The sequence below is a fragment of the Carlito syrichta genome, unplaced genomic scaffold (assembly GCF_000164805.1).
Source record: "Carlito syrichta isolate Samal-C Ts95f unplaced genomic scaffold, Tarsius_syrichta-2.0.1 Scaffold311455, whole genome shotgun sequence".
NCBI classification, from domain to species: Eukaryota; Metazoa; Chordata; class Mammalia; order Primates; family Tarsiidae; genus Carlito; species Carlito syrichta.
In genome coordinates this window covers 48912-73424 of record NW_007255551.1, presented here as the reverse complement: position 1 = coordinate 73424, position 24513 = coordinate 48912, and the positions used below count along the sequence as shown (strand labels likewise).

At 36.3% G+C, this 24513-nt stretch overlaps 1 protein-coding gene across 1 annotated transcript in view; it reads left to right on the top strand.

Annotated features, from left to right (window-relative positions):
- EPSTI1 (epithelial stromal interaction 1) overlaps positions 1-23587 on the top strand; it is a 108670-nt gene extending 85083 nt beyond the window's left edge. The window contains exons 10-12 of the mRNA XM_021717880.1: positions 7992-8065; positions 13194-13293; positions 23565-23587. Of these exons, the coding sequence (XP_021573555.1) occupies positions 7992-8065; positions 13194-13293; positions 23565-23573 (183 nt within the window). The 3' untranslated portion in view covers positions 23574-23587. The remainder of the gene's footprint in view (positions 1-7991; positions 8066-13193; positions 13294-23564) is intronic.
- Positions 23588-24513: the final 926 nt, after the last annotated feature.

The window sequence follows — 24513 nt, the reverse complement described above, 5'->3', positions numbered from 1 at the left end:
CTGCACTCCAGTCTGGGCGACAGAGTGAGACTCCAACTCAAAAAAAAAAAAATTAAATTATCTGCTGGTACAGTGGCTCACACCTATAATACCAGCTTGAACCCAGGAGTTCGAGACCAGCCTGGGCAACATAGTGAGACCCTATCTCTGCAAAAAATTACAAAATTAGCCAGGTGTTGTGGCACATGCTTGTAGTTCCAGCTACTCAAGTGGCTGAGGTGGGAGGATCACTTGAGCATAGGAGACCGAGGCAGCAGTGAGCCGTGATCATGTCCCTTAACTCCAGCCTGGGTGACAGAGTGAGAACCTGACTCAAAAAAAAAAAAAAAAATAGGTTATTTTCTTGCTGTTGGAGTTGTTATAACACCTTATATATTTTGGATGATTTACCCCTTATCACATATATGGCTTACAAATATTTTCTCTCCCATTCTGTAGATTGTCTCTTTACTGTGTTGATTGTTTCCTCTGCTGTGCAGAAACTTTTTAGTCTGATGTAATACCATTTGTCTATTTTTGATTTTGTCACCTGTACTTTTGAGGTCTTGCTAAAAACAAAATATGTCCATACTAATATACCAGAGTGTTTACCCAGTGCTTTCTTCTAGTAGTTTCATAGTTTCAGGCCTTACATTTAATGTCTTTAATCTATTTTGAATTGAGTTTTGTATATGGTAAGAGACAAGGGTCTAATTTCATTCTTCTGCATGTAGATATCCTGTTTTCCCTATACCATTTATGGAAGAGACTGTCCTTTCCCCATATGTTCTTGGTACTTTCATCAAAAATCAGTTGGCTGTGTATGCACGGATTTATTTTTGGGCTCTCTGTTGTGTTTATCTTTATGCCAGTACCATGCTGTTTTGGTTATTATACATAAAAGTAATTTGAATAGCGACAGCTAGTATTCCTGAGTGGTAAAATTCAATATTTAAATAGCTATTGTTCTATCCAAATTAATTTTTGTGTTTAATACAATTCCAGTAATACATTTCAATAGAATTTGAGGTAATTTGAAAAACTATTACTAAATTTCAACTGGGAGAACAACCATGGAATTAGAAAAGAAACTATAGAAACATATGAATAAATAATAGTTTTATGTTTGCTGGGGCAAGGAGAACTTACACTAGTAGATATTAGTATATACTACAAACTTTCAAGTACCATTATGGGAGAGAGAATAAACTGAAAGACTCTTTGACAACATCAAATTTTGAAGAGCTTCCTAAAAGTATTAGATCTAAAAGGTATACATTTATTCTGAGGAAATAATCAGAGATGCACATGAAAATGAGATTAATGGAAAATTTGAAACAGTTTGTTCAGTGATACATCATTTGAAGTTTTTTAGTTTGAAATAAATATTATACAGCAACTACTATGTTTTAATGACATAGTAATATGTTTACATATATGAAAATGAAAAAAAAGATTATGAAGTAGAGTGCAAATGAGCCTTGAAACCTAACTCTTTTTTGCATTTTGTGTAAATTACTTCACCTCTTTAAGCCTCAGTTGTTATATACTATAGTGATATTATTTACTTTGCAACATTGTTTCTAGGGTAAAATGGGAGAAAGCATGTAGAGAGTTCATCCTAATACTCTACGTATGGTAAGCCTAAAAATGTGACCCATGGTGATAAGTTATAAAATATGTGTATTTATCAAGAAGGGAATATACTGATATCTTAAAGGACCTAATATCTGGTTGGGGCATTTTAATGAGTAACTATTATGTTTTCCTTTACAGTTTCTGTACTTACTACATTTTCCACAATAAATAAATAACTTTTATGAGAAAATGTTTTTAAAAGTTTGAAGCAAGTTGATAGAAAATATTTTTAGATGGGAGACATAGGGCTACAATTCAATGATTATTATAGCTGAAGGTCCACTTCTTTTTATGTTAAATAATAGAATTAACAATAGCTAGTACAAAGTTACAATTAGATAAGAGGAATAAGTTCCGGTGGCCTATTGCATGGTGGGGTGTCAGTGGTTGACAGTAAGATACTGGATATTACAAAATAGCTAGAAGAGAGGCTTTTGAATGTTCTTACTACAAAGAAATAATTGCATGAAGTGATGGATATGCCAAATACCTTGTTTGATCATTGTATAACATATACCTGTATCAAAACATCAAATCTTACCCTATATATGTACAGCTACAATATAGCAATAAAAAATAACAATTAAAAAAGTAACAATAGCTACTAAAAGTAGAGTGTATGTTATTTGTGCTATTTTTAGAACTCTCCCACTATTCTCATTAGTATTTGTTTCCTTTCCCAACTATATCCTCAAATAATTCTGGGGAGGAGTTTCCACCTTTTCTCCTCATTCTTGGTAGTAGCCAAGGCCATCTTTGTCCTTTTGGGCAAAGGCGTTACTGCTGGGAGCCTCAGCACCAGGACGTCTTTAAACTGTCCTCCCTCCCCTGAATGCTCTTCTGTATTAAACATTCAAAGGAAGAGAGTCTTTAAATACCATGGTCTCAACTTTCCTTCTGGCATCCTTAACTTTTGTTGTGTTAAGAGAACATCTTCTCCAGCGAAAAGTCTGTCCTGCCAGGCGATGGTACTTGCATGTTTACATGAAGCGGTCAAGCTGAACTGTGTCAAAACATGCCCCACTGGGACTGAGACATGATTTTAAAATGACCCCATCTTCATCTTCAGTTACTGCACTGAAACATTGCTTTGGAGCATGGCTTTCCCTCTAGCCTCATCAGGTTTCTCAAGCCTCCATCTTTGCACACATTCATCTGTTACATAGTTGACCCTGTGGTAGAACAGAGCATCATCAGTAAATTGTAGCCCAGAAAACTGATTTTGCAACCTCTTGCTGGAAGCAGTGACCCCTTTACTTATTTTTATTAGCCCAAGCCCTGAGCAGAGATCCTCGGTGCCATCCTGGTGCCATCCCGGAGCAGCTCTCTCCTGGCAAGCACAGCACTGGCAGGGTGGCCACCAGCAATGGTACCATTTGCAGTATTGTCATCATTTACACACTTGTCCCACGCTTACAGGAATTTCTGCTCTTGGTATTGCCAAGGTGGTATTTTGTTTGTCACATCACAAAAGTACCCTCTTTACATGCAGCTCTGCCTGAGTGTAGCACAGGGATAAGACACGCTCTCTCACAGAGAGCTTTTGTAGACACACTTAAAATGTGGAACACTCTTTTCTCTTGTTTGCATGCTTTCCTCCATATTCCCAAGTCATTCTACTTAAAGTTGTGTTTGGCAATGCATCCCTTTTTGCTTTGTATCAGGGTTGCTTCTGGGTTCATCTCCCCCATGATACTGTGCTTTATTTCAGGGTAGAGCTGTGTCTGGCGTCTGTACCTTCGGTGTGTTCTAGGAATCTGAAAAATGGTTTGGTGCATAACGATATGCGTTGAGGACTTGACAGTGTTTTAGATGTTGCATGTCATCTCCCTTCTGCTAAGAGCATTTGATTCTCTTCATGTCCCAAGCTCAGTCCTGGGAACAAGAACAACTTATTTCGTATTTGTTTAACTAGATGTTGCATTTCTGTGTAAGAACCCAGTAAATGAACCGAGAATATGCTTATAAGGCATGCAGACACATCCTCGGTGGCTGTCAGTTCAGCAGAACAAATTAATTAGTTGAAATTATCCTTCTTAGCACTGAAGAAAAACTAGCCTCTTCCTAGAAAATGCACTTTGCTAGTTATAGGATAATAATTCCAAGTGTGGCGATGCCAGCCAGCACCTCCCCTTCGGCCATCTGGAGCGGTATTCTTGCATGGCAATGTCTCCTAGTCCCTGTTTCTCTCCTGAGCTTTATCTCTTCTCCCCTGTGCTTGCCTTTATGATAGGATGATGTATGTTCCTTTCTTCTTTTCTTCCTCCCTAACAATTCTTAACTTCATAATGTAGTGCTTTGCTCTTTTATATCTCTATGTATTAAAAAGTATGCATTTATTGGAATTCTTAAGGAAGGGAAAGCATAAGGAAGCAGAAACAGCCTCTAACATTGATAATAAATTTCTATTGATGGTGTGAGGAAGTAGTGTATATATATATATAATGGTTCAAAGGTTAAAACACAAAAACCATTTACAATATCAGAGCATCTCTCCCTCGCCCATTTACCTTCCAAGTGCCTCTACACAGTGTTAATTATAGTTAACTTCTTCTTGTGTATTTTTTAATAAAATGTTTTAGATATACACCCAGCATTTGAAAGTTGAAATGAATGTATGTATATATTTTCTATTTATAAATAAGAGTCTCATGAATACTGCTCAAGACCTATTATTTATCATCTAATATATCTTAGAGATCTCTCTCTCTCTACCTTGCAAAAGATCTACCTTGTTATTTGTAACTGTTTCATGTGTTCCATGGGTGGATGGTCTTATTTATTGTGCATTAATATTTTGCCTGAATTTGAATAGTTTTAGTCATCCAGCTGTGAATATTCATATACATATGTCTTTGAACACTTCCACAAAGGATGTGTACACTTCATATCTTGACAGCTGTTGCTAAATTACCCTCCAAAAACTAAATTAGTTTTCATTAATTTAGACCCCATATCAGAATGTTTGAATATGTCTGTTTCTTTGTCAAACTTCTCTGATTTTTGCCAATACAATAGAAAAATTGTATTGCAGTGTTTTGATTTCTTTGATTATGATTATCAGTGAAGATAATGACCATTTTGAATTTACAGGCAATCTGTAATTTATCTGTGAATTGCCTGTTCCTATTATTTGGCCCCTTTTCTGTTTGATTTTTTTTTTTTTTCTTATTGGTTTATATGAGATCTTTAACCACTTTCTTAGATGTTTCCTGAGTCTCAACCTAAAATAGTCACTGAGCCATTGAATCTCATATTGATGTGTTTTCATGCTCTACATCGAATTTTGGTTGGATATTTTTCTCACTTGTTCATGGGTTTCATTTTCTAGAATTTAAACTTGAAGAGAGCAGGGATTTAATCTGTCTTGTTCAACACTGTAGCCCTATCTCGCAGATCCAAGACTGACTCATAATATTTGTTTAATGAATAGCCAGATATTTGCTTAATGAATGAATAAATTGAAATTAAATTAGCCTATGAGTATCATAAATATTCATTAATAGTTTGTTTTTATTTTGCTTATGGTATTTTTTTCCAAATGGAAGCTTTGAATTTGTATGCAGCAAATTTATCAATCTTTTCCCCTTTATGATTTCTGGACCTTCCTCACTCCAAGCTTATAAATAAGTTTACCTGTGCCTCCTTTGGAAATTTCTAGTTCCATCTTTTAGATTCAAATCTTAGACTTCTATAAAAATTTAATTTTATTAAAGTGAAGGATCTAGTTTTGATTTTTCTAACAGCACTTGGCTAGCCCATCGTCATTCTTGGAATTCTTCTTCCCTCATTGATTTAGCACAACTTGTAAAAAGCTACATTTCTGCATGTATCAGATCTCTTTCCAGACTCAATTATTGTTTTAATTACTAGTTTTATGATATGTTTTAATGTATGATGGAACTGGTTGTTTTTCTTTCTTTTTTCTTTTTTAGGATTCTTTGTGGCTGTGGTAGTAGTTTTTTTCACATAAGTTTCATGATCATTTTGTCAAGTCTGAATTAATGAACGTGAGAAGAGTTAGCATCCTCTGGCAAAAAGTACTTAGATTTGCACTTAAGTTACAAATGTTCTGCTAAAACTTTTGAGTATATGGATGTGACTGCTTATACCTGAGCATGATGAACTACCATGATGTTATCTTTAATCCTAACTGCTTGCTTTAGTTGCATCCTACAGAAGATGATTAGATACAGGAAGACCTAAGTCCCTGTCTTTATTTGCTACTAATGAGCATTTAGCTCTTGACAAGTTATTTAATCTGCGTCTCTGGTCATGTTACCTCATCTGTAAAACAAGGATAATGCTGCTCATTCCTTGATCAAATAATACTTTGTTTGCCTGCTTACATTTGAGAGCTGTTGTGAGAATTCCAGTAAAATTTCTTTTTGAAAATGTCAAAGTCTTTTGGTTAAACATTGTGATTTAAAAGCATTTCACTTGCTATGGACAGTCTTTCCCACTAAAATGATAACACAGGAATTTTATTTTTAAAGTCATAGCTAACAAAAACAAAAGAACAGGCCAAGAGACTGCAGCAAAAAAAAAAAAAAAAAAAAAAAAAAGGTATCAGCAAAATTTTTGAAGCTGGGAAGTAGACAGTCAGTAGTAACTGATTTAGTGGAGCACAAAAGGCCAGAGCTCATTGTAAGAATCAGGAAGACACAAGTTGGTTAAAGTTGAGGAGCTGGAGGTACCTGGTGTGTCTGAAAGCTAGGGCTGAAAACAGGAGGATTCTAGATCACTCACTCACCAACTGAATTTTAAGAAAAGTTGTAAGACTGAGGACAGGGTCTGTGTGAGGTGGTTCACACCTGTAATCCCAGCAATTTGGGAGGCTGAGGTGGGAGGATTGCTTGAGCCTAGGATTTTGAGACCAGCCTGTGCAAAAATAATAAGACCTCCAGAGAATGAGCATGGGGGTGTACTATGAGGGGAAGTTGGAAATGGAGTAGGTTTTCCATTGTAGGAAGTTAAAGATAATACAATTAAAATATTAAGAAATAGAAGAATATAAATGCTCTTAGGAAGGAGATATTTGACAGATGAAACCATACACAGGAATTGAAAGTGATTGTGGAGGCAAAGGGAGAGGACAGGAGCTTCTTTCATCTTAGAATAAGCCTTGGTAGTATTAATTAGTAGTATTGATATTTAGTAGACTATTAAAATTGTATATATATATATCATAGTGATAAAAATTTAAATGAAATAAAAAATATACTATCGTAAAAAAGTGAGACTAGCACAAGGCTTGTTGTCTAGGTGCTTAATAAAATTTGTTGAATGGACAAATATTTAATTATTTAAAAAACTCTAATTTTCTCTTGCGGGAATTAAGGTTACATAATGTGCTTTAAGGTTTGATGTGCAATATATTTGGAATATCACAGTACAAGAAACAAGTTTTTAATGTGAGGAATTGTGGTGGCCTTTGAATAAAGTTAAAAAATAAACTGAACCTTGATTGTATTTTATACTTTTCATCAAGGAAGTTTGGGAGTTAAAATGACAATAACAACAATTATTCATTGTGATGTATTGAGCAAGATGTACTTTCTCTACCAGAAAACCTCTGTGACTCAGGCATTGGTATATGATTTTGGGCCTAATAATTTTCTTCTCTTTGTCTTTTTCTTTCTTGGAAATGAGATTAAAATTCATTCTGCCTCAGGGTAGGCAGTTGAATATTAGAGAAATCCTGGGACCTGGGTCTTTGGTATAATACTGTAAACATAGTAACTGAATCTGGAAGTTAAGTTGCCCCTTCCAAGAAGATAATCAGAATGTTGAAAGCTAAAGGTTTAGTTATAATTGTGTGATCTATTTGGAGCAAAGTATCTCCCCTAGGTAGCCCAAAGTTCTGCTCAGATTAGATGTGACTGATCAATAACAGGTATATACTTATTCTCCAGGATGGAGAATGTTTTAATAGCAGAATTGTACTGCAGGATTGAGTCTAGTATTCCTATGTAAGTTGCTATGAATTTATTAGAAAAAATACTAGAGAAATACCAAGAGGTAGTATTGTGTGATAGTTCTTAAGGAACGAAATTGATTTGTTTTTCTCTGTAAGACACAGATAAGTTTTGCTCACATTGTATTTTCATTTGTGAGAGTTGTACCTACTGGTCTAATATCATGACCATCACACTGGCTTTTTAATCTAACAGTTTTACACTCACAAAGCTATTCTGCTTGATTATTTTTGCTGTCTTCTTATATAAGAAAATTTCACATCCAAGTAGTAATTTAATAAAAGTTTCAAAAGTGAAATATTGCACCAACTAAGGTTAAATAAGTAATTGATTTGGGCGTCTTCTGTACAGCCTTATTAATTGAAAGCCATGTTATAAAACTTTTATTGCTCCTAGGGTGAATTGCTGGCATTTAAGCAGCAGCAGCAAGAGGAAGAAAGAGCCAAAATCTACCAAGCTGAGCACAGGAGGTACTTAATCAATGATCTATAAAGTCTTTGCAACAATTTAGGAAAACACTACAGTAATGACATTCAAAATGTTTGGGAACCTTTAAATCTTATCACAGTGTGATATATGTATGAGAAATGCCCACTGCTACATATGTATGTAGACACATGTGTCTACATACATATGTACATACACACACAATATCTGGTTTTCTGGGATTGGTGGCACTATAAATTCACATTGGAAAACTGAATCATCCTCTCAAGATTCATGTTTATTTAGGTTATATTTAATTTAAATTCCATGGGACAAAGCATCATAATTTGAGATGATGCTTTTCCATTTATGGATGACTAGAATAATTGAATGTGTATAGATGGTTAGATAACCATAGTTGAGTGTGAAAGCTCAAACAAAAAACTCATTGAAATTTTTTTGCATTTGGCCAGGCAACTGTGGCTCACACTGATAATACTAGCACTTTGGGAGGCTGAGGTGGGAGGATTGCTTAAGTCTAGGAGTTTTAGACCAGTCTAAGTAACATAGTGAGACCTATTCAATAATAGGTCTATGCTTATTCTCCAGGATGGAAAATGTTTTACTAACAGAAATGTACAACAAAATTGAGTCTAATATTTATTTGTAAGTTGCCATGAATCAAAAAATAACAAAAAATCAGAAAGTTAGCTGAGGGTGGTGGTGCATGCCCATAGTCCCAGCTACTCAGGAGGCTGAGGCAAAGGATCACCTGAGCCCAGGAGGTCAAGGCTGTGGTGAACTGTGATCCATGCCACTGCAGTCCAGCCTGAGTGACAGAGTAAGATCCTGATTTAAAGTTAAAAAGGTATTTTACATTGTCTAATACATTAAGGGAAAAAAAAATCCTTCAAATAGAACCATTACCTAATTTTTAATAGTGTAAGTGCTCTCTATCTTAATGCCAGTATCAGGTGTAAGAACACCCAGTAAGTTACCATGTTAACATTGAGACAGCGCTAGTAAGCACCACATTCTCATCATTATGCTAAGATTTACCTGGAAATGGGCACTGGGTCTATTCAAGTTTATTGGGAGTGTGCTTGAATATCTTAGAGAAGAATTTAAGGGTTTTCATGATTTAAAGGAGTAAATTTGTTTGAAAGGAATTACTGCTTATATGTACTTAACCTTCCTGCTAACACGAACATGTATTTTACAGTTGTGGTAGTTTCATTTGTAAGTGAGGTACTTTAAAGAGTGTTAATTGGAAAGCCCCAGTTCTGTTGGTGTCAGTGTGGGTGGGTGCTCATATTCTTTTGACTGGACTTTGTGAATTTTTATCATTTTCTCTCATTTGAGAAAACATCAAAATTCTGATACATTAGTTAAGTTATTTTGCTAGGCTGGACTTGGTGGCTCAGTCTGTAATCCCAGCACTTTGGGAGGCCGAGGCAAGTGGGTTGCCTGAGCCTGTGGGTTCGAGACCAGCCTAGGCAATTGGCGAGACCTTGTCTCTACAATAAATCAAAAATCAACTGGGCATAGTAGCACGTGCCTCTTGTTCTGGCTACTTGGGAGGCTGAGATGGAAGGATCGCTGGAGCCCAGCAGGTCGATGCTGGGGTGGTGGTGAGTGTGCCACTGCACTCCAGCCTGGGCAACAGAGTGAGACTCCAACTCAAAAAAAAAAAAAAGCAATTTTGCTGGGTAAGATAGCAGGGGGAAATAAAGTAGGCCAGTAATTAGTCCTTTTTAAAAATTATTTTTTCTTTAAAAGGCCTTCTGTTAAAAAAAAAAAAAAAAAAAGAAAAACCTGATTTGTATTTATATGGCACTGGTTTCTAATCCTAGCCAGTTATTTCTGATTCCTGAAGATTAATTGAATTGTAAGGCTTTAAACCTTTTAAAAATAGTGATGCATCACATTTATAGGTTCATTGCTAAGAAATTAATCTTTGATAAGCACCCTATAAAAGCACAAGTTATTTGATTAGAGGTGGAAAGATTACTTTCGTGATATAGGAATCTTGACCCTTATTCTTTATGTTTATTATCGCACTGCTGAATACCTAAATATTGTTGGATCTGTTTATTTTCCGCACTTTATTTTCTCTTTCTATTGATTTTATTTAAATGTAGATCTGAATTTAATCCAAGGGGAAATTTCTCTGGATAATAAACTCAGTAATTAGTTAAAAAAATCTGATCAAGTCTTTAAATACACATTTTATGTTTTCAATCAAGTTTTTAAAAATAACTTACATGTGTGTTGTCCTTAGAACTTATAGTGAACTTTCCCACATTACCATGTGAGAATATTCATTCAATAGCCTCTTAATAAGTAAAGTAGCTGTGTCTATTCTTACTCAGCTATATAATATGTGAATAAGGGACATAAGTGTGTTTTTTTTCCCAGGGGCATAATTTTATTAGAGTCAAAAAACGTGCTTTCTACTCTTTAGAAGTTCACATAGTAGAAAACTCAACCCTGAGTGTTATATTAGAAAGTTTGTGGAATTCTTGACAAGCTTTTCAATGAATCCTATAATGAGGTCAAGTGCTCCTGAACCTGACCCATGGTAGATATTTGAGTAGGAGAAGACAAGTAGAAACTCCAGAGAGAAAAGCTGAGCATGGGGGTCAAGGACTTGAAAGGATCTGGGTCACCAGATGAAAACTAGGATGAGCTGAATTGATTTATTCAAGCTTGAATAAATGGTTTTTATCCAAATTAACCTTCAGAAAACCCCAAAGCACAACTTCAACAGCAATAGAATGTATGTATTTTCCCACCCATTATTTCTGGATGACTCAAACTTCAGTGAATACAGACCAGTTGAGAACACTTCTAAGGTATCAAGGAGAGCTCAACCACTCTGATGTCCTTGTCATAGTTGATGCTCAGAACTGAATGGCACTACGTTGTGTCTTCCTGACAAGCTGTCAATCTTCCCAGGATTTGAGTGAATTAAGAGTAATTGACACTGAGCTGTTTTGCAGTCTATACTCAACACCTATGATGTTTTCAAAGGTGGGGACCATGTGTCAGGAAGATCTTTCATTCAGTAATTACATTATCAGAGCACACTGTAAAAGCTTTGTCTAGACACTGGGAATTGGGGTAAACAAGGCAGAAGAGATCCCTGACTATATGAACAGTACAATCTGGAGGAAAGAAATAGAAGTCAACAATTAAAAAACAAGATTATTTCAGACAATGATATGTACAATATCATAGGATGTTGGAATGAGTTTGGACTTCTGGAGTCCCAAATGGTTAGATTATGGTGGGTGAGGAAGATAATAACAAGAATAGGAAAGGTAGGCAGGAGAGAGACTGCACAAGATTCTGCAAGTCACTGATTTCCTTCTAAGACCGATGGGAAGCCTTAGGATGGTTTTAAGCAAAAGGAGGGCATTGATCTCTTGTATAATTTAGTAAGATTGTTGTGTGGTGAATGGATTACAGAGGATGAAAGCGAAAGCACTAGTTCGGTGAGAGATGAGGGTAGTTTGAACTAGAATGGTGTCCATGGAAAGATATGGATAAATTCAAGATGTGTTTCGGAAGTAGAACCAAACAAGACTTCTAGCTATTTGGATGTAGGGTGGGGAGTGCTAAGGGAAAATACATCTTTGTTACTGATACAAAGACTAGACAACAACAGCCCCAGGCATGTGGGCAGTCTAGGATACCATTGGTTGTGTTGTTTAAGGGGAATCAGGTTCAGTTTCCTCTTCCTTAATAGGCAAGTCGCCAGTTTAATAAGATTCTATTCCATCTGCATGATGAGAGATTGAGAAAAGGTGACTTAAGGCTGGGTGTAGTGGCTTATGCCTATAATACCAGCACTTTAGGAGATGGAAGCAGGATATTCACTTGAGACTGGGAGTTTGACATCAGCCCGGCAAGCATACTGAGGGCCTTGTCTCTACAAAAATTTTATTTTTAAAAAAGTAACTGAGCATGGTAGGGCATATCTGCAATCCCAGCTACTAGGGAAGCTAAGCTGGGAAGATCACTTGAGCCCAGAAGGTCAAGACTGCAATGAGACAAGATTGTGCCACTGTACTCCAGCCTAGATGACAGAGCGAGACCCTGTCTAAAAAAAAAAAAAGAGAAAGAAAGAAAGAAAAGAAAAGATGACCTAAACATTGAGCTCCACAGTGAACCAGATTGGCCAGGATATGACACTTAGGTAGATTTTACCTTAAGAGGGAAATAAACTTTACAATAGCTGGTATAATGTAAAGTTGTTGAGAAACAGCTAGCACTGGGCAAGCACAGATAAACAAAATGACCCCAACCCTTGACTTTGCCAGCCAGCTGTTACTGTCTTCAAAGTTCCCAAGTTTCCCACAGTCATGATGTATAGCCACTCGCCGTGACCATGTTCATGACTGAACTAGGAACTCACATGGCTGGTTCCCTTCCTCCTGTGAGTGTACACTGAGCGGCTGCTCTGCACCAGGCCTCGTGTTTCATTGTGTTTCAGATATCTGTGGATATCGTAATGTACCTGTTGCAATGTGTTCCTCTAGCTTCCAAGTCCCTGACTCTATTCAGTCATACATGGACAACTAAGTCATGATTTTACCTTTGATTTATTATTTTAAATTTTAAAAAGTATAATATGCAACACCTAAAAGTCCGCAGAACTCCAGCTCCAGAAATAGAATATAATCCTGCTAGTTTTCAGTTCTACTTTTCACTTAAGGGGTTAAGTGGCAGTGGGGTACAGGGTATATGGAAAGGACATCTGTCGTGCAGCAATAGCACAACAGAGCTATTTTTGATTCTTCTTCATGTTTTGGTTCTTGCTGAAGCTTCTATCTTTCCTCAGCCTCTGGGGTTCATGCCTGGTATTCCTTGAGGAGTGTAGTTGCTTGGGTGAGCAAGGGTCTTGCTGAACTGATAGAAAGTAACAGAGGTGAAACTCTGAAGTTAAGAATTTGTGCCCCCTTTGGTCTGAGCCAAGACTGGCACTAGCTCCTTTTGTAAAGAGCTGTAAATAACATGTCACGTGTTAATGTGAAAAGAAGTTTCTATAGATTTATTTTAAGCTGAAGCAGTCCCCACAGTCAGTTCATACAGCATATTAGGTTCTCAAAAATCTCTTACCCCTGCAGCAAGCTTTCTACGTTACACACATTTTTCATTGTTTTAAAGGGTAAATAATGCTTTTCTGGACCGACTCCAAGGCAAAAGTCAACCAGGTGGCCCTGAGCAGTCTGGAGGCTATTGGAATATGAATAGTGGTAACAGCTGGGTGAGTTTTTCCTTTTCTCTTAAAAAAAATCATCTTTCAAAGTTGAAGAATAAAAACAATGAGAGTTTTAAATACATGTTGTGGCTTTCTCCCCAGATAATTGTTGATTTAATTTTTTTGGTGTGCTGTTCAGCTGTGTGATGGGCAGTCAGCCAGGGTGATTACTGTAAATTCTACAATAGCTTCTGAGAGAAAGTCCTGATTTCTGCTCTAGCCAGTCACAATAAAAAAATGACACCTGCCCTGTGTTCTCAATGTGAGTGCCTAGACTTCAAGACTTTCTATCACCCCTTGCCCAGACCTACAACAAAAACAAATTATTTTTTTCAGGAAAATTTTAAGTGAAATATAGTTATAAAAATAATAAGCATTCTCTAGTAACATTTTCTTTCAGTGAAACTCGCACATCAAAGAAACCAGTAGTTAATTTTTCACTCAAAATGGTTTTTAAAAATTCCTACAGCAAAGGTACTTTTTAAAAACGAAATGTCCTTACATATTTCTGTGAAGAAAACCTTGCAACATATTGTAATATGTGCTTACTGTGTTTTGTGTATGTGATTGTGAGGTTTGTAATGTGCATAGAATCAATACTAACTACAGTAGGTTTAAAACCTGTTTAGTTGAAGCCCAAGTGCATAAGTACTTTCTCTCTCTCTCTCACTGTCATCTATCTATCCACACCAGATAGAAATCTTTAAACTGGTAAAAATATAACAAAATAATCAAGGGCTTGGTTATCTGGAAACTCCAGAGATCTCCCTTTAATAAATACTCGAGGGACATTTTTGAGAAGTCAATATGCTAGAAGTCATATATGCATGTTTCCTTGAAAAGAGATCTCGTATTTAAAATTGATGAATGGATTTTCTAAACACACACATATTTAAGATAATTGAACATAGCAAATTTGCAGAGAATGTATCCTGGATGTGTCTGTTTATCCATAGTGCATGTTCCTTTATTTTGCTGTGGCATTCAGGATAGGGACAGGGACAACATGGAAGAGAGAGAGAAAATAATCAGAGTACAGTATCTTTGTATTGTGTGGTGCAATATATGCATTCCTGACTAATTCATAACAGCATGTGAGTAGGAGTTGTGTGGAAAATGGGGCATGGTAAGTGAAGACATTATCCACGTTCATATAACTTACTTGGGAAGCGCGATTGGAATTCAGATTTTGGTAGTACTTGGAAACTCAGTACATTCATCATGTCTCCTCTACTTAACAACTCCTTAGCCTTATAAAGTTCCTAGAAAAATATCGGGTTGAGGGGAAGAGGATGGGAGAGTGGAAATGGATACCACTTAGGCTTCTGCTAATGAAATGAGGAGTTGGCAACCTGGCTCACCCATGACTATTGGTAGGCCTTAGTAATGAGCTGCAAACCTCTGCTTAGACTCCTTGTGGATCAAAGCGAGGACTATCGCTTTTTCATGATGTCATAACGAGGATGACTGAGTGAAATTTTTAGTAGGATGGGCACATCTGTATCTAAAGTGGTTATTGGTGCTTCCCTTACTTGAAAGAAGCAATGAAAGAAAAGTGAGAACTTCCTCAGGCTCACGCTGCCCTCTTTATTGACCTCCAGATGCCTGCACTTCTAGGCTTGCTTTCCTGATGATTCCATCTCCTCCACTCACTGGGGAACTTTGTTCTACGAATACTCTCCTCTCTTTTCTGAATTGCTAAATGTTCCATCTCAACTAGGAAATTCCCATTAGTCTACTATATAAGGCAAGATAAATTCTGCTGATACGACCTTTTCTTCTTGCTTCTTCCCTATTTCTTTGTTCCTCTTTAGAGTAAAACTCCAAAAGTTGCTGTCTCTAATTTCTTTGTTCCATTGTTTTTCCTTAAACCCACTCTAATCAGGTTTTAGAATCTAGCAGTCAAAAAAAAAACAAATCCATGGTCATTAGCAATGTCCACATTGCAATAGCCATTGATTTTTTTCTCGGTCTTCATCTTTTGACTTATCAGTGTCATTTGTCATGGTGGATCACTCCTTCTTTGAAACTGTTTTTTTACTTGGTTTCTGGAGCACTGTACCCACCTGGATTTCCATGTAACCCAGTGGTGACCCCTTTTTATTCTTCTTTGCTGAATTCCTCACACCCACCTGTCCTCTCAACACTGGAATGCCTCGGGGATTCACCCTGGATCATTTTCTGAACATTACAGTCACTTAATACTTCAATGGCCTCATTCATTCTTATGAAATTAAATACCACCAAATACTTATTACTCCCACATTTCTATTTCCAGCCTAGACTTCTCCCTCCAAACTCCATACTGCATACTCTGTTGTCCAACAACATCTCTTATTGAATGCATAATAGACATTTCATCCTTAACATGTCTAAAATTCAGCCTTTGATCCCCTTGCTTCAATGCTCTAGCTGCATATTTTCCTGTTTCTTCACAATTCTCTCCCATCAGCAAATCCTCTTCACTCTTTCTTCCAGATATATCTAATCCAACAGCTTCTTCCCACACTCACCGCCATCATGCTGTTTTCAGCCTCTAATTGTCATCCAGATTCTTGCAGGAGTCTCCTAGACAGTTTCCTTGCTTTCACACTTACTTACCTAGAGTTTATTCTCAATACAAGAGTGACAGAAGTCAGATCCTGTCTCTCCTCCAAATCCTCCAATGGCTCCCATCACTCTCCAAAAAACTTGGAGTCAAAGCCAAAGTCCTGGCAGCAGCCTACCAGGTGTTGCCTGTCCCAGACCCCATCTTAGCCGTCTTTCCTCACTGCTCTTCAGCTGTACCAGCTTTCTTGCTGCTCTTTGTAAACTTCAACCACTGGTTGCTCCCTCCACACTCTTCACCAAAAATATCCATATGGTATGTTCTCTCTCATATTCCTGAATTCTACCACCTCAGTGAGTTACCTTGGGCATCCTAGGTAAGACTACTACCTGTGCCCTCATGTTGACCCTTGCAACCCCCTTTCTGGGCTTGCCTTCCTTTTTCCATAGCACTCTTCAACTTCTAACATATTTTTCTAATATAGTTTACTTGTATGTTTTGTTGACTACTTACTCTTAGTCTCTCTCCTTGTAATGTACATCCTATATTCCCCAAGAGCAGGGCCTTTAAATTGTTCTGTTTACTGATACATCCCAGGCATAAAACAATAACTGGAACTTACTACAGACACAAGGAAACAAGTGGTTGTGATTCAACATCGCAGTCACAAGGAGATTTATGGCCAAATGATTTGATATGCTAAAATGATTAGATGCTAAATTTAAAATATTTGATGAAATAAAAATTGCATTAGTTGGGTGTGTGGTGGCATATGACTGTAGCCCTAGCTACTTGGGAGAATGGCTTGAGCCCAGAAGTTCAAGGCTGGCTGGAGTGAGCTATAATCAAATCACATCACTGCACTCCAGCCTGGATGACAGACTGAGACCTTGTCTCAAAAAAAAAAAAAAAAAAAAGAAAGAAAGATTAGAGTTGCAATAATGAACAAAAAACAAGAGACATTAAAGAGGACTTGAAAAAGAACAAAAAGATAAAATGAAATAAAGAATATACTTTTTGAAATTAAGAAACTCGAATTTTTCTTATTAAAAGAAATGCAAATAAAGAACTAAAATACCATTTTCCATCTATTATTTGGCAATAAACCCCAAAATTGCCTAAATATTCTGTTGGCAAGGCTGTGGGAAAACAGGTACTTTGCACATTATTGATAGAAATGAAAACAGATGCAAATACTATAAAGATTAATTTGTTACTGTCTACCCATACAATAAAAACAAGGTCTAGGCATATTACAAGAATGTTCTATTAAAGTTTCAAGAAACAGATTATTGCAAATGTGTCTAAAAAGTTTTTCTGATTAATTAAAAAGGAGAAGTGTTCTCCAAAATGATTAAGCAGGTAATTGTGATTTTAAATTAAAATTAGACAACGACTGTACAGGAAAAAAATATGGACTGACTCTCACTCATAAACATAGACTTCAAAAAGTTACAAACAAAATTTTGACAAATTCAATAACAAACTTTTAGAAAGCATAACATCTGATCAAAATTGGCTTTATCCCAGAAATTTATCCCAAGATAAGCAAGCTTGGCTTATAACAAACAAAACAAAGCAAAAACAACTACTGAGATAATTAGCCTCATAAATTATAGGAAAAACTCCGTATGATCATCTCACCAGGTACAGAGAAAGCATCTGATAAAGCTCAACACTCATTTGTGGGTTAAAAAAAAATCTAGAAAACTAGGAATAGAAGGAAAAGGAAAATCTTCTTACCTAATAAAGAGATCAAAACTCTATAATAAAAATACATAAAAATATTTTCTTTAAACTAGATATAAGGATTGCAAAGAAAGTAGCATTTATAAATCACAGATGATACAATTATTTATATAAAAAATTCAAAGTAACATATTCAAATGATAAAATAAATAAGGACTTGGAAATGTTGGTGGCTATAAGAGCAATAGCTAAATAAAAGCTAGTTTCATTTTTGCACATTGAGATTAATCAAAAAAACCTAACAAAAACATTAAGCCAAAGATATATGTGACCCTTTAGAAAAAACTATAAAATTTTGTAAAAAGATATTGGGGAATAATTGGAGAGTGATATCTTGTTAATGGATAGGGATGAAATCTCAAATCATCTATTGATTTACATGAATTGTAATCAAAGCAAAGAACCAGGAATGGCCAATTCATTCCTAAAGATCAAGATGTATATATGGGAACTTAATTATATATTTAATATGTTATACAACTGGCACCAGCAAACCCAGTCATTACTCAAAATTTTTTTTGATTTGAAGTCTCTGTCATTCAAACTGGAGTGCAGTGGCACAATCACACTACCGCTACTGCAACCTCAATTTACTGGGCTCTGGTGATCCTTCTGCCTCAGTCATCCAAGTAGCTGAGACTACAGGCATCTGTCACCACACTCAGTTAATTTTTTTATTTATTGTGGAGACGAGGTCTCACCTTGTTGTCCAGGCTGGTTTCAAAATCCTGGACTGAGGCAATCCTCTCGTCTTGGCCTCCCAAAGTGCTGGGATTACAGCCACGAGCCACTGTGCCTGGCTCATTTCTGGAATTTTATTTTATGACAGAAGAGGCAGAGCACATCACTGGGGAAGATGAACTCTTCAACAAATGCTTTTGGGGCAACTGGGTACACATGTGAAATTAGGTCCCTTCCTTACATTATTTATAAAAAATTAGCTCCAGCTAGATTAAAGCTTATAAGGAAGACTTCTTAAATTTTAGAAAAAATAAAAGAACCAAAGCATAAACCAAAAATAAATGATAAATATATCTACATTAAAATTTTAAGACATCTGTTCATCAAAGAACCTCATACAATAGTAAGAAAAGCCATAAATTAAACTTTTATTTATGACATGTTTTGCAAATAAGTGGACAACAGTTAGTTATAGAATAAATTAAGGATGTGTTATTAATTTAAAAGTTGACAGATAAGGATTGAGAGTGGAAAGCTATGCCACAACTCACAGATGGGGCTTGGAGGAAATATTGGAACCAAAAAAGCCCAAGAACAAAAGAAGGAAGGCAAAAAATAAGATAAAAGCCATGGAGAGAAACAGTTATTTCTTGAAGTGTCATATAGACATGAAAGCATTAGGCCCTCCAAAAGTGTATATGTTAGGTTGATCGTTATTTTTTAACCATTTTAAATTTAAATAATAGTCTTCTCATATTGTTTAATGTATACATTTCTTTTTCTTTTTTTTATTATAAAGATGTGGGGTACAATTCAGGGTTAGGTATACAAACATTGATCATGCAGGTACCCTAGTTGATAAAGTATGCCCCTCCGTCCCCTAGCAGTTTTCCTCAACTGCCTATCCCACCCCGCCTCCCCTGACAATTTCCCACTACTGCCAATCCTTTTCTTATAGTATTATAATTGCTCAAGGTCCGCTTATGAGTGAGACAATATGGTATTCTGTTCTTTGTTTCTGTGTTAAATCACTGAGTATGATCGACTCAATCCATCCAAGTTGCTGCGAAGTCCATATGTTTGTCTTTCTTTATGGCTACATAATATTCCATTGTGTGTATGTACCACATTTTAAAAATCCAGTCCAGCTTCAGTGGGCAACATGGTCGGTTTCATATTTTTGCTATTGTGAATAGAGCTGCAACAAACATTCGTGTGCAGGTATCTTTTCTGTAGAATTATTTGAGTTCTGGGTATATTCCCAATGAGGGAATTGCTGGGTCATATGGAAGGTCAATTTCTAGTTCTTTTAGAAATCACCACACTGTCTTCCACAGCAGTTGCACTAATTTGTATTCCCACCAGCAGTGTAGAAGTGTTCCTTTTTCTTCACGTCCTTGCCAGCATCTGTTATTTGTTTTATTAATGATGGCCATTCTTACAGGGGTTAGGTGGTATCTCAGTGTGGTTGTGATTTGCATTTCTCTGATGATGAGTGAGGCTGAACACTTTTTCATGTGACTGTTGGCTGCCCATATATCTTCTTTTGAGAAGTATCTAGTCATGTCTTTTGCCCACTTTTATTATAATGGGGCTGTTTGTTATTTTCCTTTCAGTGTGTTTGAGTTTCTTATAGATCCTGGATGTTAGACTTTTGTCAAATAAAGTTGACAAATATTTTTTCCCACTCTGTGAGCTGTCTCCCTGCTCTTTTGATGGTTTCTTTTGCTTTGCAGAAGCTCATTAGTTTGATAAGGTCCCACCTGACTATCTTATTTCTTAAGGTATGGACATTTAGGGTTCTGAAACTGCCAGTTCCAGTTTCCATAAGGGTGTCTCCTGCGCTTTCTAAGATTCTTATCGTTTAAGGTTTTACCTTTAGGTCTTTGATCCATTTAGAGTTAAATTTTGTGTACAGTGATAGGTAGGGGTCCTGTATCAATCTTCTGCATGTGATCAGCCAGTTTTCCCAGCACCATTTACTGAATAGATTCTCCTTTTCCCAGTGGTTGTTGTTGGAGGCTTTGTTAAAGATGAGTTGGTTGAGAAATTGAGGCTTTGCTTCTGGAATCTCTATCCTGTTCCATTGGTCTACATGCCTGTTCTTGTACCAATACCAGGCTGTTTTGATTACTGTAGCCTTATAGTAAAGTTTGAAGTCTGGAAGTGTGATATCTCCTGCTTTGTTTCTTTTGCTAAGGCTATTTGTGGTTGTTTATGTTTCCATATGAATTTCTGTATTGTCATTTCCAGGTCTGAGAAGAATGATGTTGGTAGCTTAATGAGTGTTGCATAGAATCTGTAGATTGCCTTTGGTAGGATGGACACTTTAACAATGTTGATTCTTCCTATCCATGAGCATGGAATATTTTTCCATTTGTAAAGGTATTTCACTTCTCTGGTTAGGAAAATGCCGAGGTATTTCATTTTTTGTGTGGCTGTTGTGAATAGGATCATGCTTTTAATTTGGGTCTCTGTCTGCTTGTTGTTGGTGTGTAGGAGTGAAACTGTCTTTTGCACATTTATTTTGTACCTTGAGACTTTGCCAAAGTCCTTTATCAGGCAAGCAGGTTTTTGACAGATTCTCTTGGATTTTCAAGGTATAGGATCATATCATCAGCAAAGAGGGATAACTTGACTTCCTCTTTTCTTGTTTGGATACCCCTGATTTCCTTCTCTTATCTTCTAATTGCCCTTGCCAGGGCTTCTAACCCAATGTTGAACAAGAGGGTTGAGAGTGGGCAGACTTGTCTTGTTCCAGTTTTCAGGAGAAATGTTTCCAGTTTCTGTCCATTTAGCAATATGTTAGCTGTAGGTTTATCATAAATGGCAATTACTATTTTGAGGTATGTTCCTTTTATACTTAGGTGCTTGAGGGTTTTTATCAAGAAGGGATGCTGGATTTTATCAAAAGCTTTTTCCTCACCTAATGATATAATCCTGTGGTTCCTGTTTTTACATTTGTTGATGTATTTAATTACATTTATGATCTTGTGAATGTTGAACCAGCCCTATATCCTGAGGATGAAGCTTATTTGGTCATGGTGGATGATTTTTGAGATGTGTTTTTGGATTTGATTTGCTAGAATCTTGTTGAGGATTTTTGCATCTATGTTCATCAAGGATATTGGCCTGAAGTTCTCTTTTTTGGTTGCATCTTTACCCTGTTTGGGTATCAGTGTGATGTTAGCTTCATAAAATGATTTGGGGAGAATTCCATCTTTCTCAAGTGCCTGAAATATTTTCAGTAGGATTTGGTATCAGCTCCTCCTTGTACATTTTGTAGAATTTCACTGCAAAGCCATCTGATCCAGGGCTTTTTTTTTTTTTTTTTTAGGTAGTTTTTGTATGACAGAGTCAATTTCCTGGGTTGTTATTTGTCTATTTAGTGTCTCAGTGTCTCCTTGTTTCAGCGTGGGGAGGTTGTGTGATGTTAGAAAGTCCTCCATTTCATTTAGGTTATCAAGTTTATTTCCTTGTCGGTATACATAGTAATCTCTGATAATCTTTTGTTATTTCTTTGTGGTCAGTTGTGATTTGATCTTTTGTATTTCTGATTGTGTTTATTTGGGCTTTTTCTCTCTTTTTCTTGGTCATTCTGGCTAGGGGTCCATCAATCTTGTTAATTCTTTCAATAAACCAGCTTTTTGTTTTGTTGATATTTTTGTGGTATTTTTGTCTTGTGTGTCCTGTATTTGCACTCTTATTTTGGTGATTTGGATTCTTCTGTTAGATTTGGGGTTTTGGTGGTCTTCTCTCTCTGGCTCTCTCAGATGATTTGTTAGGCTCTCTACTTGTGATCTTTCCGTTTTCTTGATGTGTGCTTGTAGGATATTGGCCTGAAGTTCTCTTTTTTTGCTGGATCTTTACCTGGTTTGGGTATTAGTGTGAGACATAATTTCCCCTCTTAGAACTGATGTCATGGCATCCTGGAAGTTGATAAGATGTTTCCTCATTTTCATTTGTGTCTAGGAATCTTTTAATTTCTGCTTTGATTTCAGTATTGACCCAGTAGTTATTCAGCATCATGCTGTTTAGTGTCCATGTCTTTGTGGGCTTTGGGGAAATTTTGTTGGTGTTGATATTTATTTTTAATCCACTGTAGTCTGAGAATGTACATGGCAAGATTTCAACCTTATGGAATTTTTTTATGCTTAGTTAAAGGCAACACAGAGCAAGAAATCTCATTTTATTCATAGGATAGGACTGAACACTCACATTTTTTGTGTGTATGTCTTTACACTTATAACATATTCCAGTGGCCCCCAAATACTTTGTTTAGGTTGAAAGAAAACATTGGATTTTTTCTTTAGGTTGATTTTGTTAAAAAACCAATAAAATTTAAAAACCGACGGGCTTATTTTTCATTTGGAGATTTTGTTCTTTCAGAAAGTATCTTTAGAGAAGTTATATTGCCGTTGTAATAAATGCAGACATATTTTTGCCCAAAATAAAATACCTGACATTTGTATATATGAAAGCATCCAATTAAAAATCAAAGTTTTGTGACAACTCTTGCTAAAATTTGTAATTCAAAACTGCCTTTCAATTTTTCTAAAGTAGTCATTAGTTTTCACAAAGCACCCAGGATGGGACACTTACATTAAAAAAACCACTTCAAATGATATTTTCTCTGATACAGTGAGATTCTTTGGGATGCTGTGGAAACTCTAAATCCTCTGACTTCAAGGGCAGTTAAGCAAGCATCTGCCATGACCTATGAGGCAACTTGAGATTTTAATTTCTCTAAGTGTTAGAAAAAACAGCACTAGTCTGTATTCCAAATGTAGCTTGACCCAGCTCTGTGGAAGACTTTGTGGAGATTTCTTGACCCTTTGCACAGGGTGGGAGTGGGGACTCATTAGTCTAACCCCCATCTCAAGGTCCTCTTCGAAGTCACCTCTCTGCTGCATAATACAGTGCAACTCTGTTTGAGACATTTCCATTTAAATTGCTCTGCTCTACATTGTGCTCATCCTGTCCTTGTGGTAACTATAACGGGGGTGACAACATTTTTGAACTCTATTATTTGTGACCTGTGTTATCCTGTCTCTAAGAACACAGTCAATAAGGCGTCACTTGACAGGTCATTATATTATTGACTGAGACGGTTTTGTGAATCAAATGCAATGTGACTTGAAAATTAAATCATTTCACTGGTACTCAAAATTTTTTTTTAAATGGTCATTTTAGCTTGATGCAATAAGAGTGTTCTTTGAAGGAACTTCATTTTGGACTACAAAGACTTTGAACTCTATTTTGCTGTTTGTGGTTAATTTTTGTTTTCTTTTTCTTTCAGGGTATTTGAGAAAGATTTACTTTCATCTGGCCTTTGTCAACTGACCTTGAAAAACCTCATGAGATGCTTTTCCTTAATGCAATTTTGTTCAGCCTCACTATTTTTACCTCGACTTCAACTGCCCACCCTCTTGATTGAGCAGTCAGGGCTGACTAATTTCTCCCTGTTACCATTTGCAGGAGCTGATTACTGAATTCGTATTTAATCTCTACTGCCAATGAAATGTTACATTATTTTTCTAATTGGTTTTGCCTCTTATGGGGAGTATAATTAGAGCAATGCTAGTAAGATAGAAAAACAGGGAATTGCTTGATGCTTTCAAGTTGGTGAGAGCTGTGGGCGCTACAAGCTTGTCTAAGTGACTAATTCTTATCTAATTCTCAGATCAGGTTTGGGGAAGCTTTGGTGTCTTTTTAGATTTTAATCCCTACTTTCTTAATCTGGGGGTACAAATATGCACAATAGAAAAATAAATCTTGTATACTCTTTTAAGCAAATCTATAAATAAATTTTGAGCTACTTCTATATAAATGTGTTGTTTAAATTTTTAATGAAAAATTCCAAGAGTTTTCTCTCTGGAGGGGTCTCATTTTAATATTCCCCTTTTCATTCCATATAGATCAAATATAAGACAGTGATTACTATTGGCTCTTGCTTTGGTCTTGATTAACTTACTAATATCATTAACCTGATTTTCAGAGGTATACAGTTTATTTCCTGAATGGTCAGTGTTTCCGTAAAAATCAACTAGACATGAATATAGACATCATATATGGTTTGCTGATATTTTGGAAACTTGTCTTTGCTCTGTGTAAGCTATGTTCTATTGCTAATTCAGTTGGATTTCTTATTTACCTTCTGTGACCTTGAACCAGTTCATAGACCTTAGAGTGCAAAAGTATTGATTTTCCATGATGTGTAATCTAGCCCCTTCTGTCCCCCCTACCAT